The sequence below is a fragment of the Phodopus roborovskii genome, unplaced genomic scaffold (genome assembly GCF_943737965.1).
Source record: "Phodopus roborovskii unplaced genomic scaffold, PHOROB, whole genome shotgun sequence".
In the NCBI taxonomy this organism is placed as follows: Eukaryota; Metazoa; Chordata; class Mammalia; order Rodentia; family Cricetidae; genus Phodopus; species Phodopus roborovskii.
The window spans coordinates 31,777,628-31,790,701 of NW_026126447.1; the positions used below are offsets into that span (position 1 = coordinate 31,777,628).

Here is a 13,074-nt window from a genome sequence, read left to right on the forward strand (position 1 = left end):
GCTTTAACTAACAGCTTCAGTGACATGGGGCAGGTCTCCATGGCACCTGATGTCTACACTAGAACAAGCCTCTGAACTTGGGTTCATGGTCCAAATTGGTATTATAGAATGAGTTAAACTTGAGTACTTAATAAAAAATATGTTTTATAGATGCAAAAGCCAGCTGCAAATACATATACATACTTAATTAAATCACATATTTTACAGATGCAAAATTACACTGCAAATAGATATATAATGGAGCTGTTTTTCCTACAGCTGCCTTTGAGACGTGTATATGCATGCGTATATAAACATATATATATATATATATATATATATATATATATATATATATATATATACTGTTTTTGAGACATAGTCTTACTGTATAACCTTGGCTGGCCTGGAACTTGGTATGTAGTCCTTGAAGTCCTCCTGCCTCTGCCTACCAAGTGCTTGTATTTCAGGTACACAGCACCACACCAGACTTTCTCTGACATTGTTGACAAATGTAGTGCCATGTCTGCTATGACCCTCTTTTTCTCTGATTTGCTTTGGGATCCTCTGTCCAGCTCACTTTTTCTTTTTTCTGCCATATCTAGAAAAGAGCCATTAAAGACCCTTGCCATTTGTGCCTGTGATGTCTGGGTCACAGCTCAGGAGTAGGGCAAGCCTCCCATCTGGACCACACAGACCATCCAGTTGGCCTCCTTCCCCACTTTGGTTTCTAGTCTGTCCTCAGTCGTTACTATGCAGGTCTGGTTTGCTCTAGAAACCACTCACATGCCAGTTCTCAGGCAGGGTGCCTGAGATGTCTGTGGTAGGGGAAAAGCAGTTTCATAGTTGTGGTTGTTATGAGAAGGGGAGATCGACTCTCTGGGAAGATGCCCCCATCATCAGCACTCCAGCCTCAGAGACATTTGATGCTCTCATGGAGCAAACCTGTTCTAGGTACTGAGGTAAGATGCAGTGCAGTGCATTTCCTCTCCTTATCACTCAGTAAGAGAAGACCCTTACCTTTCTATCCTGAGCCACCATCCAGACTGATACTTGGTGATGAGGAGCAAGCACCCAGGGGCTAAGGAAAGGTATAGGGGATGGGTCTGAGTGTCTTCACTCAGACTACCCACCCTACCACAGAGAGCTTAGCTGCTCCAGATTAGGACATGCTGTTTTAAATTCCTGCTAACTTGTCATGTCAATTTTCTAAGGTTTCCGGATCAAGGTGCCATACTTACTTAGTTGCTTAAAACAACTCTGGTTTCAAAGGCTTGAAAATTTGAAATCCAAGTAGTGGCCCTAAGTGTATGCTGTTGTTTCTTCTTCCTCCACCCCCCCCCCCCCTTCTCCTTCTGCCAAACCCAGATCCTCACGTATTCTAGGCAGGCACTCTTCCCTCCAGTGGCATCCCCAGCCCATGCTCTTGAGGAGCCTAGAAGACTGCCCTAGCTCCCATCGTTTGGTGCTGCAGCATAACTCACGTTTTCTGCCTCTGTCCCGGGGTGTGTGTCTCTGTCTTCAGATCACCCTCTCCTTAGAAATATGCCAGCCACTGATTGGATTTAGTGCCTGACCTAATGCAATAAGACTTCAATTTCCTCATTTGTAATGTGAGAGTAGAGAGAACACCCACACCATGGGGTTGTTATTAAGTCTGCAAGAAGGCCTGCATGTACTATTAGTCACGGTGCTAAGCACTGCACGTGAGTTCATATGATCCCAACATATTTCTTCTTGGAAGAAATAGCTGTTGGGCTGCTGTGTATACCTGAGGAACCAGACTGAGTCCCTCAATACCACTGAAGTATCAAAGCCTCTGAAGAATTAGCATTGGAGCCCTTTCCACTGCACTGAATTCCTCAAAGCAGATGGTCCTCGAAGAGCATAGTCCCTAAGCCCTATGCTCAATAATCCATTATGTCCAAGAGAGTCATGCTTCTGGAGAGATGGCTCAGTGGTTAAGAGCACTGAGTGTTCATCCAGAGGTCCTGAGTTCAAGTCCCAGCAACCACATGGTGGCTCACAACCATCTGTAATGAGCTGTGGTGCCCTCTTCTGGCCTGCAGACATATATACAGGCTAAACACTATACACAAGACACCATGACCAAGACAACTAGAAGGAGGAGTTTATTGGGGACATACAGTTTCAGAGGGTGAGTCCATGACCATTGTGTTGGGGAGCTTGGCAGCGAGGCGGACACACGGCAGTGGAGCAGTAGCTGCAAGTTACACCCTGATTCCATAAGTGCTAGGCAGAGAAAGCTAACTGAATGGCATAGACTTTTGAAACCTCAAACCCCACCCCCAGTGACACACCTCCTCCAGCAAGGCCATACCTCCTAACACTTCCTAAATAGTTCGGTCACCTGGGGGCCAATTATTCAAACATATAAGCCCATGGGAGCCATTCTTATTCAAACCACCAGAGATGCTGCCCCTCTAGGAATTCATTTGCGTTATTTTGAGATAATCTCACTTTGTAGTGCATGCTAGTCTCAAACTGAGATAACTTCAGGCTGGACAAATTAATGACATTTCCTCAGTGTTGACCTGTTGAGTGCTGGTCTTACAGGCATGCGTCATTGTCCCTGTTGTACAAATAAGAAGTTAAGGTCATAGAGATTGTACACAGCCGGAAGTGGGCAAAACCAGGGCTAGACCCAGACTGATCTAATCCAGATCCCTCCGGGTAGAGCAAGGACTGTGCTTGGTTTAGATAGTGCTCCTTTCCAATTTGCATTTTCCTTCCTCCATGTTTGTCCCCCCCCCCCCCCACCTCTGTGGCTTCCTCCTCCACTGCCTGGGCCAACAAGGAAGCTGAGTCAATGTTTATCCCACACACCATTGCTTCTCTTTTACCTGGCTCACATCAGGAAATGGGTTAGAAGTGCTAGGTTAGGCCTTCTCCATACCTCTTGAGTTTTGTTACTGTATGGCCAGGCAGGTGTGGTAAGCCCTTCATATGCTTTTCCTTCTTGAACTTCCTCGGGGGAGTTTCACTCCATTACTTCATAGAGCCCCACGGAAAGGCATTCTCCTTTCTTTGTAGCCACCTTTTTTCAAAGCTGGCTGTGTGTAAGCATGAGACTGTCCCCGAGTAACACTTACTCTTCATGTTAAAATCCCCAGAGTGCTGCCACATCGTAATGATTTGTGGGGTGAAAGGGGCCCTCCTAGATTTAGACGAGGCAGCAGTTCTGGAAAGGAGAACAACCCCAGCTCCCCAGGCTGCACTGAACTTTCCACCACAAGAGGGAAACACAGAACCATGAATGGTTTGGAAAGTAAAACAGTTCTGTAACCAGACCTCTGTGTGTGTGTGTGTGTGTGTGTGTGTGTGTGTGTGTCTTATGTTTTAAATGGACTCATAATAATTGTATATCCTTATGGTCACAGTGTGATGCTTTAATGCACGCATATAATACTCTTTGACATATTTTGAACTTTGCCCCCTTTCAACAAGCGATTTTAATACTTAACTCCAGGTAATTCCCAAAATGTGGAAAGTTCTTCTGTCAGCTCCATATGAATACTCTTAAGGTACTTAAATGAGAATTTCCTTGAGAATACCCAAAAAAGAAAAATCAAAGATCTGTACTAAAACTTTATCTGAGCCCTGTTAGTTGCTCCATGGTTGAATATTGTTTCTGATAAGCACAGACATTTCCCTCACATATATGTTATTTAGAAAGCAAATACCTGCCAGGTAGTGGTGGCGGTGGCACACACGCTTTAAGCTGACCACCTTCCTTAGTTAGGGTTTCTGTTTTTGTGAAGAGACACCATGACCACAGCAACTCTTACACAGGAAAACTTTTAATCAGGGCTGGCTTACCATCCAGAGGTTTAGCCCATTGTCATCATGGTGGGAAGCATGGTGTCAGTCAGCAGACATGGTGCTGGAAAGGTGGCTGAGAATTCTGCGTCTGGATCTATAGGCAGTAGGAGGAAAGAGTCACTGGGCCTGGCTTGAGCTTCTGAAACCTCAAAGCCCATCCCCAGGGACACACTTCCTTCAACAAGGCCACACCTACTACTAGTGCCACTCCTTATGAGCCTATGGGGGCCATTTTCATTCAGACCACCACACCATCTCGGGTTAAAGGGCTAACTGCCTCCAACTGGGATACTGTAAAGTCCCAGTACTAGTGTCTATTGCCTGAAGACATGAATGGTTCAGCTCTGTACCCTTGATCATTATGGGTTGGAGTTAGCGTCCTCTGGGGCAGGGTAGTTCTCAGAGAAGAGAATGAACAGATGGGCAGGCATGGAGAAGGAGTCAGAAGGAAAGTTGCTTAAGAAATCTCTTCCTGTTGGAGGACTTCGGCTAGCACAAGGACTCAAAGTTGAAGGTGTATTCAGAAGGCCAGCAGGTGCTCAGATCCACGGAGGCTTGGAGCAGGGAAGAGCAGGTGCTGTCATGGTTTACTACCCATTTTGATTGATTGCTAGCTGCATTTTGCAGGCTCGGTTCAGTTAAATTACCTGTTATGAGTGTACTCTGATACCTTTTAGAGTCATCAATTTGGGACCTGGTTACACCTGTATCCTAATCCTGTGCAGTTCATATACTGCAATGCTGAGCCTGGGTTCATTGGTGAAATGAATGGGCTTTTCCAACTACTGTGGACCAACACTCTGGGCTCTTAGTGGTATGTATTTGGGGCATGGCAAGAGTAGAGAGCTGTGGGCCAGTGGTTGGCTACACCCTGTTGATTTTAGCTGAATGAGTAGCCAGCTTCCTAGGCTTTGTACCCAAATCATGGTTAGCACTTCTGTCTTTTAGGCCCACCTCTGTGACATTTTCTAAAAGTGAATTCTCTGTGTGGAAACATGAACAACTTGTATGTGCTTGTATGGGGTATAGACACAGTAGTTAGCTGACCATCAAATTTGTGTGTTAATGGAAAGAGAGGAAGGGGAAGAGGGATAAAGAAAGGAAGGTAGGGAAGGAAAGGAGAAAGGTTTCCAGCTTTCTGATGAGAAAGGGACCTGAGTCTTTGGGAGGCCAGGAGTGAAGGGGTTCATAACTCTGCCATTGTAAAATTGATTGGGCCCAAGACCAGTATGAAAGTTCCTTGTCTGAAGGGAGCAATCCTTAAATCCCCCATATGGTCTAAATGTAATCTGTGTCATTGTGAAGGAGTACTGGCAATGCAGGCGAATTCATTAGGCCAAATTGGGTTCGCTTTGCTCGACAGTAGCGTTTCTGAAGATGAAGTTCAACCTTTGCTGGAGAGCTAAAACAGATGAGCTTCCTAATAGCTGCTCCACTTAGTCCAGGCGGCCCAGGGAGCTTAATGTTTTTAATGCCTCTTCCTTTTTACCCCACTTCACAGTCCATCTAACATTGCTGCTTCTGGTAATATTTTTATATGAGGTTGAATTCTATGGTGTCCGTAAAATTACGACTTGTTCTCTCTCTCTCTCTTTAAAGAAAGGAAGCTTTTCTATAGTAAGCATCTACCTTGTGTCCTTCAGGTTTCCTTTTTTGCACATTGATAAATACCATACTGGGTATGTGCAGTCACCTAAACTTATACTTTTTAATTTCAGTTCAGAAAGCACTTCTCCAGCAAGTGGCCCAGCAGGAGCAGAGAACATGCTGGAATATAATGTGCTAGATGGACAGAGGGCCTGGGTGGATATGCCCAAGCATCCTTAGGCCCTGGGACATTGAGATCTCATTTGGAGGGCTGCAGTGCCTTGGGTGACTGCTTTGTTAGTTCAGTGAAGAGATCACTGGAATAATACCTCATAAATCTTGCTCTCTGGTTGCATATGCCAAGACACATATGTTGGTCTAATTGGCAAGGCTATAAGAAATGAAGGGGAACTTGGCATAGAACTTAAAGTAGATGAATTAAAAAATCTACTTGTAATAAGTAAAAAAAAGAAAGTCATGGTATATAGCCACGAATAAAATAAGCTTGCTTGTAAAATTAATTTCCAGGAATTTAAGTTTTTTAAACAGGAGCCCTAAATAAGCCAGTAATAAGTGGTTGGTGTTTTGGCTCTCCAGTTCTCAACCTAATACATGTGCCTTGTGAACTGTTTCCACAACTGAAGATTTTCTTTCTCTTTGCTTTCAGTTGGCAAGGCCAGTATTATACCTTTACAGGTTTGTTTCAAGTGTGTATTAACTCTCCACCCATGACATAACTTAGTTTAAAGGGATCTTGATCATCAGTTTCTTCCACCGTATTATCACACTGGTCCACTATATTGATGGCCTTATGAAAATTGGATGAAATGAGCAGGGGGTAGCAGCCACTTTGGACTTGTTAACACATATGCACATCAAATAAATCCAACCAAAATTCAAGGGCCTTCTAAGTCAGTAAAACAAATCTCTAGCATTCAGTGGTATAGGGTATGTAAGGTATTCATTCCTTCTAAGGTGAAGGAATAAATCACTATACCTGCCCCTCCTACCACCAAGAAAGAAGCCTGTTTAGAGATAGCGCATTCCTCACTTGAGTGTGTTAGTCTGGCCAGTATACCAAGTGACTTGGGTAAGCTGCTAGCTTTGAGTGGGGTGGGAGGGTGAGGTGGGGCTGAAATTGGAGAAGGCTCTTCCCAGCTGGTCCAGGCTGCTGTGCAAACTGCTCTGCCATTTGAACCCCAGTAGACCCCATGGTACTTGAGGTGTCAGTGGCTGCTATGTTTGTTGTGAAGGGGACCAGGCTCCCATGTCAGTAGACTGCTTTTTCAGCCATTGGCCCCTTAGCTCTGCTGAGCAAACCCCAGAGCACAAGAGCACTCCTGCCTCTGAGAGGGCAGGTAGCTGCTTCCAGAGCGTGTCTGCTGTCACATCCCGATTGTCACACTAGCAGAGAAACACATTTTGTTTTTCAAAGGTGGTGATTCACTGTTGCTTTTGGTGATATGGCTTCTGTTTTGTTTTTGTTTTTAGTTTTTGAGACAGGGTTTCTCTGTGGATCTCACTCTGTAGATCAGGCTGCCTGTAAACTCCAGCTCTAGGACATCCCTTGTCATCATCTGGTCTCTATAAGTGCCTGCACTACACATGACTTAGACACACCCAGATATATGCATATGCACATTGAAAACATTTAAAAAATGTTTTCTTGGGAGTAAAGTCTGTTTATGTCAAGCATGGTATCATGTGCCTGTATCTCAACAGTTGAGAGTCAGAGGCCCACAGGATTTCAAGTTCTAGGCCAGTATGAGGTAAATGGCGAGATGAAGGCCAGTCTGGGGTACAGATTGAGACCCTATTTAAAATAATTAATCTTACTGTCCAAATACTTGTCACATTACTAGTAACTGATCCAGCCTCATATACTTGGGAAAATACACATATCAATCCCCCCATTGTTCTGGATTTCTCAAGAATTTTATGGATCTCCGGATTCATTTTTCTATAAATTTAAAGGGAACAGCTAAGTTGTTAATAAGAAAATATTAAATTATTTTTACTCCCAGTGCTGGAGATGACTCTAGGCCTTGCCTATGCTGAAAAACACATTCCCACTAAGCTGTACTCTAGCCCTATTTGATGGAATTCTGGGAGGCCAATGAGCAAATCTTCTGTGCTGGACAATTGTTCCCCTTCCACCTAGGACTGCATGTGGGAAGGACATGATCCTGTGGGCAGTGAATCCAGGATGGCAGTGAAATGAAGAGACCAGGGGTAACTGAGATCCATCCCTCTCTTCCATTTTAAGCTTGACCTTTAACGTGCCCAGTGGCTCCAAGCAACTTTAGCTGCAAATGGCCCAGAGGCGCCGGCTCAAGGGGCAACAGGGATAGTGAGAGCTACACCAAGTGTCTTGTTCTAACCTGCTTTGAGGGACTGCAGTTATTCCATCTTAACCTTGGCTTCAAGAGTAGGCTGGCAGCTGTCTGCTGTCAGAAACCAAAGTCTGCTACAGGCAGCACTCTGCAGCGCCCTAACGCGGAAAGGAGGCAAAAATAATTGAAGCATGTTCAGCTTCATTGTGTGGGCAGAGGAATCTTCATCCCAACAGCTTTGAAGATCTGCTTTGTGTGGGGGTATGGGTGGGTGTATGGCCCATAACTTTTTCTCAAGAGACTATCACCATAGGAGATTAACTGGGTTTTCTCACCCAGAGTGATGTGGGTTGTTTACTCGGAGGACACTGTGGCAGCTTCAGGCCGGATAGACAATTTGGGGAACCATCAGCTACTTTCTGGACACCATCACAGAGCCAGGTGGTGAATATGAAAGATGAGTGACTTTGAAGAATGGATTTCTGGGACATACAGGAAAACAGAAGAGGGTCCTCTCCCACTGCTGACTTTTGCCACAGCGCCCTACCATGACCAGAAGCCGGGAACAAGTGGATTACGGAAGAGCACCTATTGCTTTGAGGCAAAGCCTTGCTACCTGGAGAATTTTATCCAGAGCATATTGTTTTCCATAGACCTAAAAGATCGCCAGGGATCATCACTGGTGGTTGGTGGAGATGGGCGGTATTTTAATAAGTCAGCAATAGAAACAATAGTGCAGATGGCAGCTGCCAATGGGGTTGGTATATACCTCAGTTCTAATACCCACTTACTTTCATTGTGACCTCAAAGATCGGATGCTGTGAAGATACTCCAGAATTACAGCAGTGGCAGGGGAATGTGGGAATTAAGTTCAGCTTCGTATGTGTTGTGCTCAGTTCTGTATTTTGGAAAGTACCTGTTGCATTGTGGACATGTACAGTGTATTCCTGGCCCTAGGCTTTTGTGAGTGCTTGCTAGCTAGCCTCTAGCTAGCTAGACAGGGAGACCTGTCATGGGTGGTGGCAAGAGGAGGGTTTACTGTGTGTTCAAAGGCTTCCTCATTGAAGTTCAGTCATTTGTCAAACAGGAAAACAAAGGCAGGGCATGCTGTTGTGTGTGGATCTTGGTAGTCATGTAAGAGTACTCGGGGTGAGGGGTGTGGATTGGATGTTAGGTGTGAGCCTTCAGGGAGGACTGTTACAGAGGGATCTGTTTATTATGACCTCAGACACAAAGAAGCCCTGTGTGAGGATGAATTTGTGCAACAGGGTAGAAATAACAGCTCCTGTATGGCGATGATGTAAGTAGGCTCTGCCAAAGTGCTGCCTCATGGGGACACGTGGGTCAGGTGATGCAAGTTAGAGGTAAAATGGCGAAAGCCCTGATCTTGAGAGTGGAACAGCTCTCCAGCCCACTCCTACAGGAAGGCGCATGCCAGGACATTGCTGGTTTTGTTCTGCAGATTCCTCTGGGGGCTCCAGTGTGTGTGTGTGTGTGTGTGTGTGTGTGTGTGTGTGTGTGTGTGTGTGTGTGTGTGTGTTGCTTTAAATGATAGTTAAAATTTGGAGCACATGTTCGTTTACTAGCTATACATTTTTAAAGTTTGTTGTACTTTTTTCTTGAAATTCTGGTCTGAAGAACATACTATTGAGCACTGCAATAAAATGTGTTGGGCAATCATTTCCAGACTTTTTACTAATGTGCCAAGCAGGTATTGGCAAAAGCAAACAACAACAGCAAAAGGCAAGCCACCAGAGTAAGCTTAGATGTCTTGTAAACCATTGTCTACAGTGTGGGGTTTCCGTTGAACCTCAGGTTCACAATCTGAATGCCTGTCATGTAAAAATTGCTGATAAAGAACTCAAATATGAAATTATTATGAAGCATACACATTTTTTAAGATGAAATGTGACATGCCGTAAATTTCATCTTTGAGGAGCTGCACAGGGAATGGTATTAAAGATGCTTTAATCTTTTGAGGGGGACGAATGGGACATTATTTCTCCATATATCTAGGCTGTTGAGTGGATCTGGTACACTGTCCCCTTGGCTCTGATAGATTCGTTTTCATTAAAGGTTTTTGTGTGGAACTGAAGGGTGTGGAAGAGGTGGGGTGTGTAGTTCAGGCAGACCCTACAGACTTTTTCTGATGAACTGTCTGAAGGTTTGCTAAATAATACATTTCAGAGATAATAATTGATTAAATATGGTAACTGCCTATTTGTTAAGACTGTGGCAGCTTGAGCAATATTTTCAAGGACATTCCTTATTAAAAATATCATTGCATTGAAAGCAGTCATGCTGGCTGGCTAGATCACTTTAAAGGCATTTAGTGGACTGATAAAGTGCTTTAATCTGATTAAAAAAAAAAAAAGAACCACAAAACTCTAAAGACCTTGCTTAGTTTCTTCTTTTTCTAGCATAACCCACATTCTGGCAGCTTTACCATCTCCGGTTGTGGTAGGATGCAGGAAGGCTAAAGGAAAGATAGTGATTACCATGGATTTTAGCAGAAGGCAGTATTGGGAACATTGTCAGTAGCTTCCTCCACCCCCCCCCCCCCCACCAAGATACAGTTAACTGGCAGTGTGACATGCTCCTGTCATTAGTCCTGCTCTGACTATAGTTCTTTTCCATGAGTATTTACCAGAAGGAAGAGATGTTGAGATTCGGACAGCTTTGGGAATGTCACCTGGGAGGAACAAATTCACTTTCAGAGACTAAAGATGCCATGGGATGCAGTGGGCAGTGGTCATTTCTTCTGCAGGTTGCTCTTTGTTAGAGAAAGACATGAGATTTAGGAGGTGAGGAAAAGACATGGCTGCTTTCTGTAAGGAGTTTGGTAATGGGGAAGGGGTGAGTTATAGGGGAGTTAAGTTTTGAATGACTTATTGTATGTGCAGATGAGAGTCACAAAGTTAAGGCTTCCCTGCATATTCTACAATGAATTCAGGTATCTTGTGGCATTTTTCACATTAGAAATACATCTTCTGGGCTGGGGAGATAGCTCAGAGGATAAGAGTGTGTATTTCTCTTGCAGATGACCCAAGTTAGGTGCCCAGCACCAATCCTGGGTAGTTCATAGCCTCTTTTAAGTTCAGCTCCAGGAACACTGACACCTCTGGGCTCTGTGTACAGCTACATTCATGTGCACATACACAGGCACACATACCAACACACAGCCATGCACACACACAGGCATGCACACACATAGGCACACATACCCACACACAGACATGTACATACATAGGCACACATACCCACACACAGGCATGTACACACACAGGCACACATACCTACACACAGGCACACATACCCACACACAGGCATGCACACACACACAGCACACATACCCACACACAGGCACACACACAGGCACACATACTCACACACAGGCATGCACAGACACACACAATTAAAAATAAAAATGAATTTTTAAAAAGGAAATACATCCTCTACTACCAAGTCATCTCCACTATCAAAAACAAACAAACGAGCAAAACAAACAAATAAATAAATCAAAAGACATTCTTTATCCTGTCTTCTTTCAGAACAGTGAATGGAGCTGGCCCAAACTCCCTATTTTCTAAGTATTTTTAATACAACAGTTCGCCTCCTCCAGGGATGTCAGAGGGGCTGACTTGACATCTTTCCAACTTGGGACATATTGAAACAGGCTTCATTTTAGCAAGGGAAGTTTCAAGAGCTGGGTGGATAACATCTGTGGGAGATACAGGAAAGTGAGTTAGGAAACAGTGAAAGTACCAGTGTCTCTTTCATGTAGATGGGTCTGACCAGTGTCCTCAGCACACCATCCATATTCTTGCCATTGGCTCAGGAGGTATACCCATCATGATGTATACTGAAGAATCCTACTTGAAAAAGCCAAGCATGCCTGGAAAGATAATTTGTAAGATGCATTTTGACAATCTTGATATCATGTACAATCCTTTTGCATTTTAAGGGTCTTAAATGCAAAAGCCTTTTCTTAGAATTCCTTTAACTAGTTAAACCTGTGTTCTTTCTCTTCTCTCATTGTTGACTGAAAATATGGCAGAGTTAAATAGAAATACAGGCTTTCGCACAACCCTTCAGTACATCCACATTGAGATCCTAGCCTGGACAGACCATTACACATGCACTGTTTTCTTCCCATAGCCTTACAACACCCCAATGCACTATTCCAAGGCTATAAAGTTCCATATGTGTGTGTGTGTGTGTGTGTGTGTGTGTGTGTGTGTGAGAGAGAGAGAGAGAGAGAGAGAGAGAAGATAACAGAAAAAGAAAAAAAAAAAAAAAAGGCTTTGTCCGGCAGCTTTGATTCTATCTGAGTAATGTGATAGAGACATGTGATATTTTCTTAGGAAAATATCTTTATTGGTCTAGCAGTGTTTTCATTATCCATTTTCTTCTTGTCTTGGCACTTCGTTGTGGCAGCTTTGGATTTATGTCTTCTGAATGTCTTCTCCTAGATTGGCCGTCTGGTTATTGGACAGAACGGCATCCTCTCCACTCCTGCTGTGTCCTGCATCATCCGAAAAATCAAAGCAATCGGTGGGATCATTCTGACAGCCAGCCACAATCCAGGAGGGCCCAATGGAGATTTTGGGATTAAATTCAATATTTCTAATGGGGGTGAGTATTGTGTCGTTGTGAAGGCAGCCAGGTGTATATTCAGTTGAGTAAGCTAGTATTGGAAGCACTGGAAGGTCTGGGCTCTGATTCTCACCTTAAGAAGGGGCTTTGCTTCCCTTCAGAGAGGGTGAAGTACTTCTTAGTGCCTTTCTTGTAAGAGGAGCTGTATATGAACTGCAACTTAACACGGTATTTTCTTTTAGAAAATTCTAATTGCTATTAACTAACACATGCCTGTAATCTAAGCATTTAGAAATCTGAGGCTGGAGAATTGTGATTTCAAGGCCAGTATAAATTATATAGTGAGACTGGATCTCAAAAACCCCCTGGAAAAGGTACTACTGTTTTGTGATTCAGTGGAAGTGTTTTTTAGGGTAGAGGAACTGCTGAGTGACGGGTGTGTTTTCATGTGACCTGCTCACGATGACCCTTGCTTGCCGTGTGATTTGTAGGTCCTGCTCCAGAAGCAATCACTGATAAAATTTTCCAAATCAGCAAGACAATTGAAGAATATGCCATTTGCCCTGACTTGAAGGTAGACCTCAGTGTTCTGGGAAAGCAGCAATTTGACCTGGAAAACAAGTTCAAACCCTTCACAGGCATGTATACATTCCTTGTCTCCTGCCCTCTTCACAGCCGAGGTGCTCTCCTTCTCTCCCTACACACCCCTGCTTCCAACTTGAGCGGGTTTTCCTTT

General features: G+C 44.0%; 1 protein-coding gene across 1 annotated transcript in view; it reads left to right on the forward strand.

The window, feature by feature from the left end:
* Positions 1 to 13,074, forward strand: part of Pgm1 (phosphoglucomutase 1) — a 56,835-nt gene that overhangs the window by 18,124 nt on the left and 25,637 nt on the right. The window contains exons 2-3 of the mRNA XM_051188229.1: positions 12,215 to 12,377; positions 12,830 to 12,976. Of these exons, the coding sequence (XP_051044186.1) occupies positions 12,215 to 12,377; positions 12,830 to 12,976 (310 nt within the window). The remainder of the gene's footprint in view (positions 1 to 12,214; positions 12,378 to 12,829; positions 12,977 to 13,074) is intronic.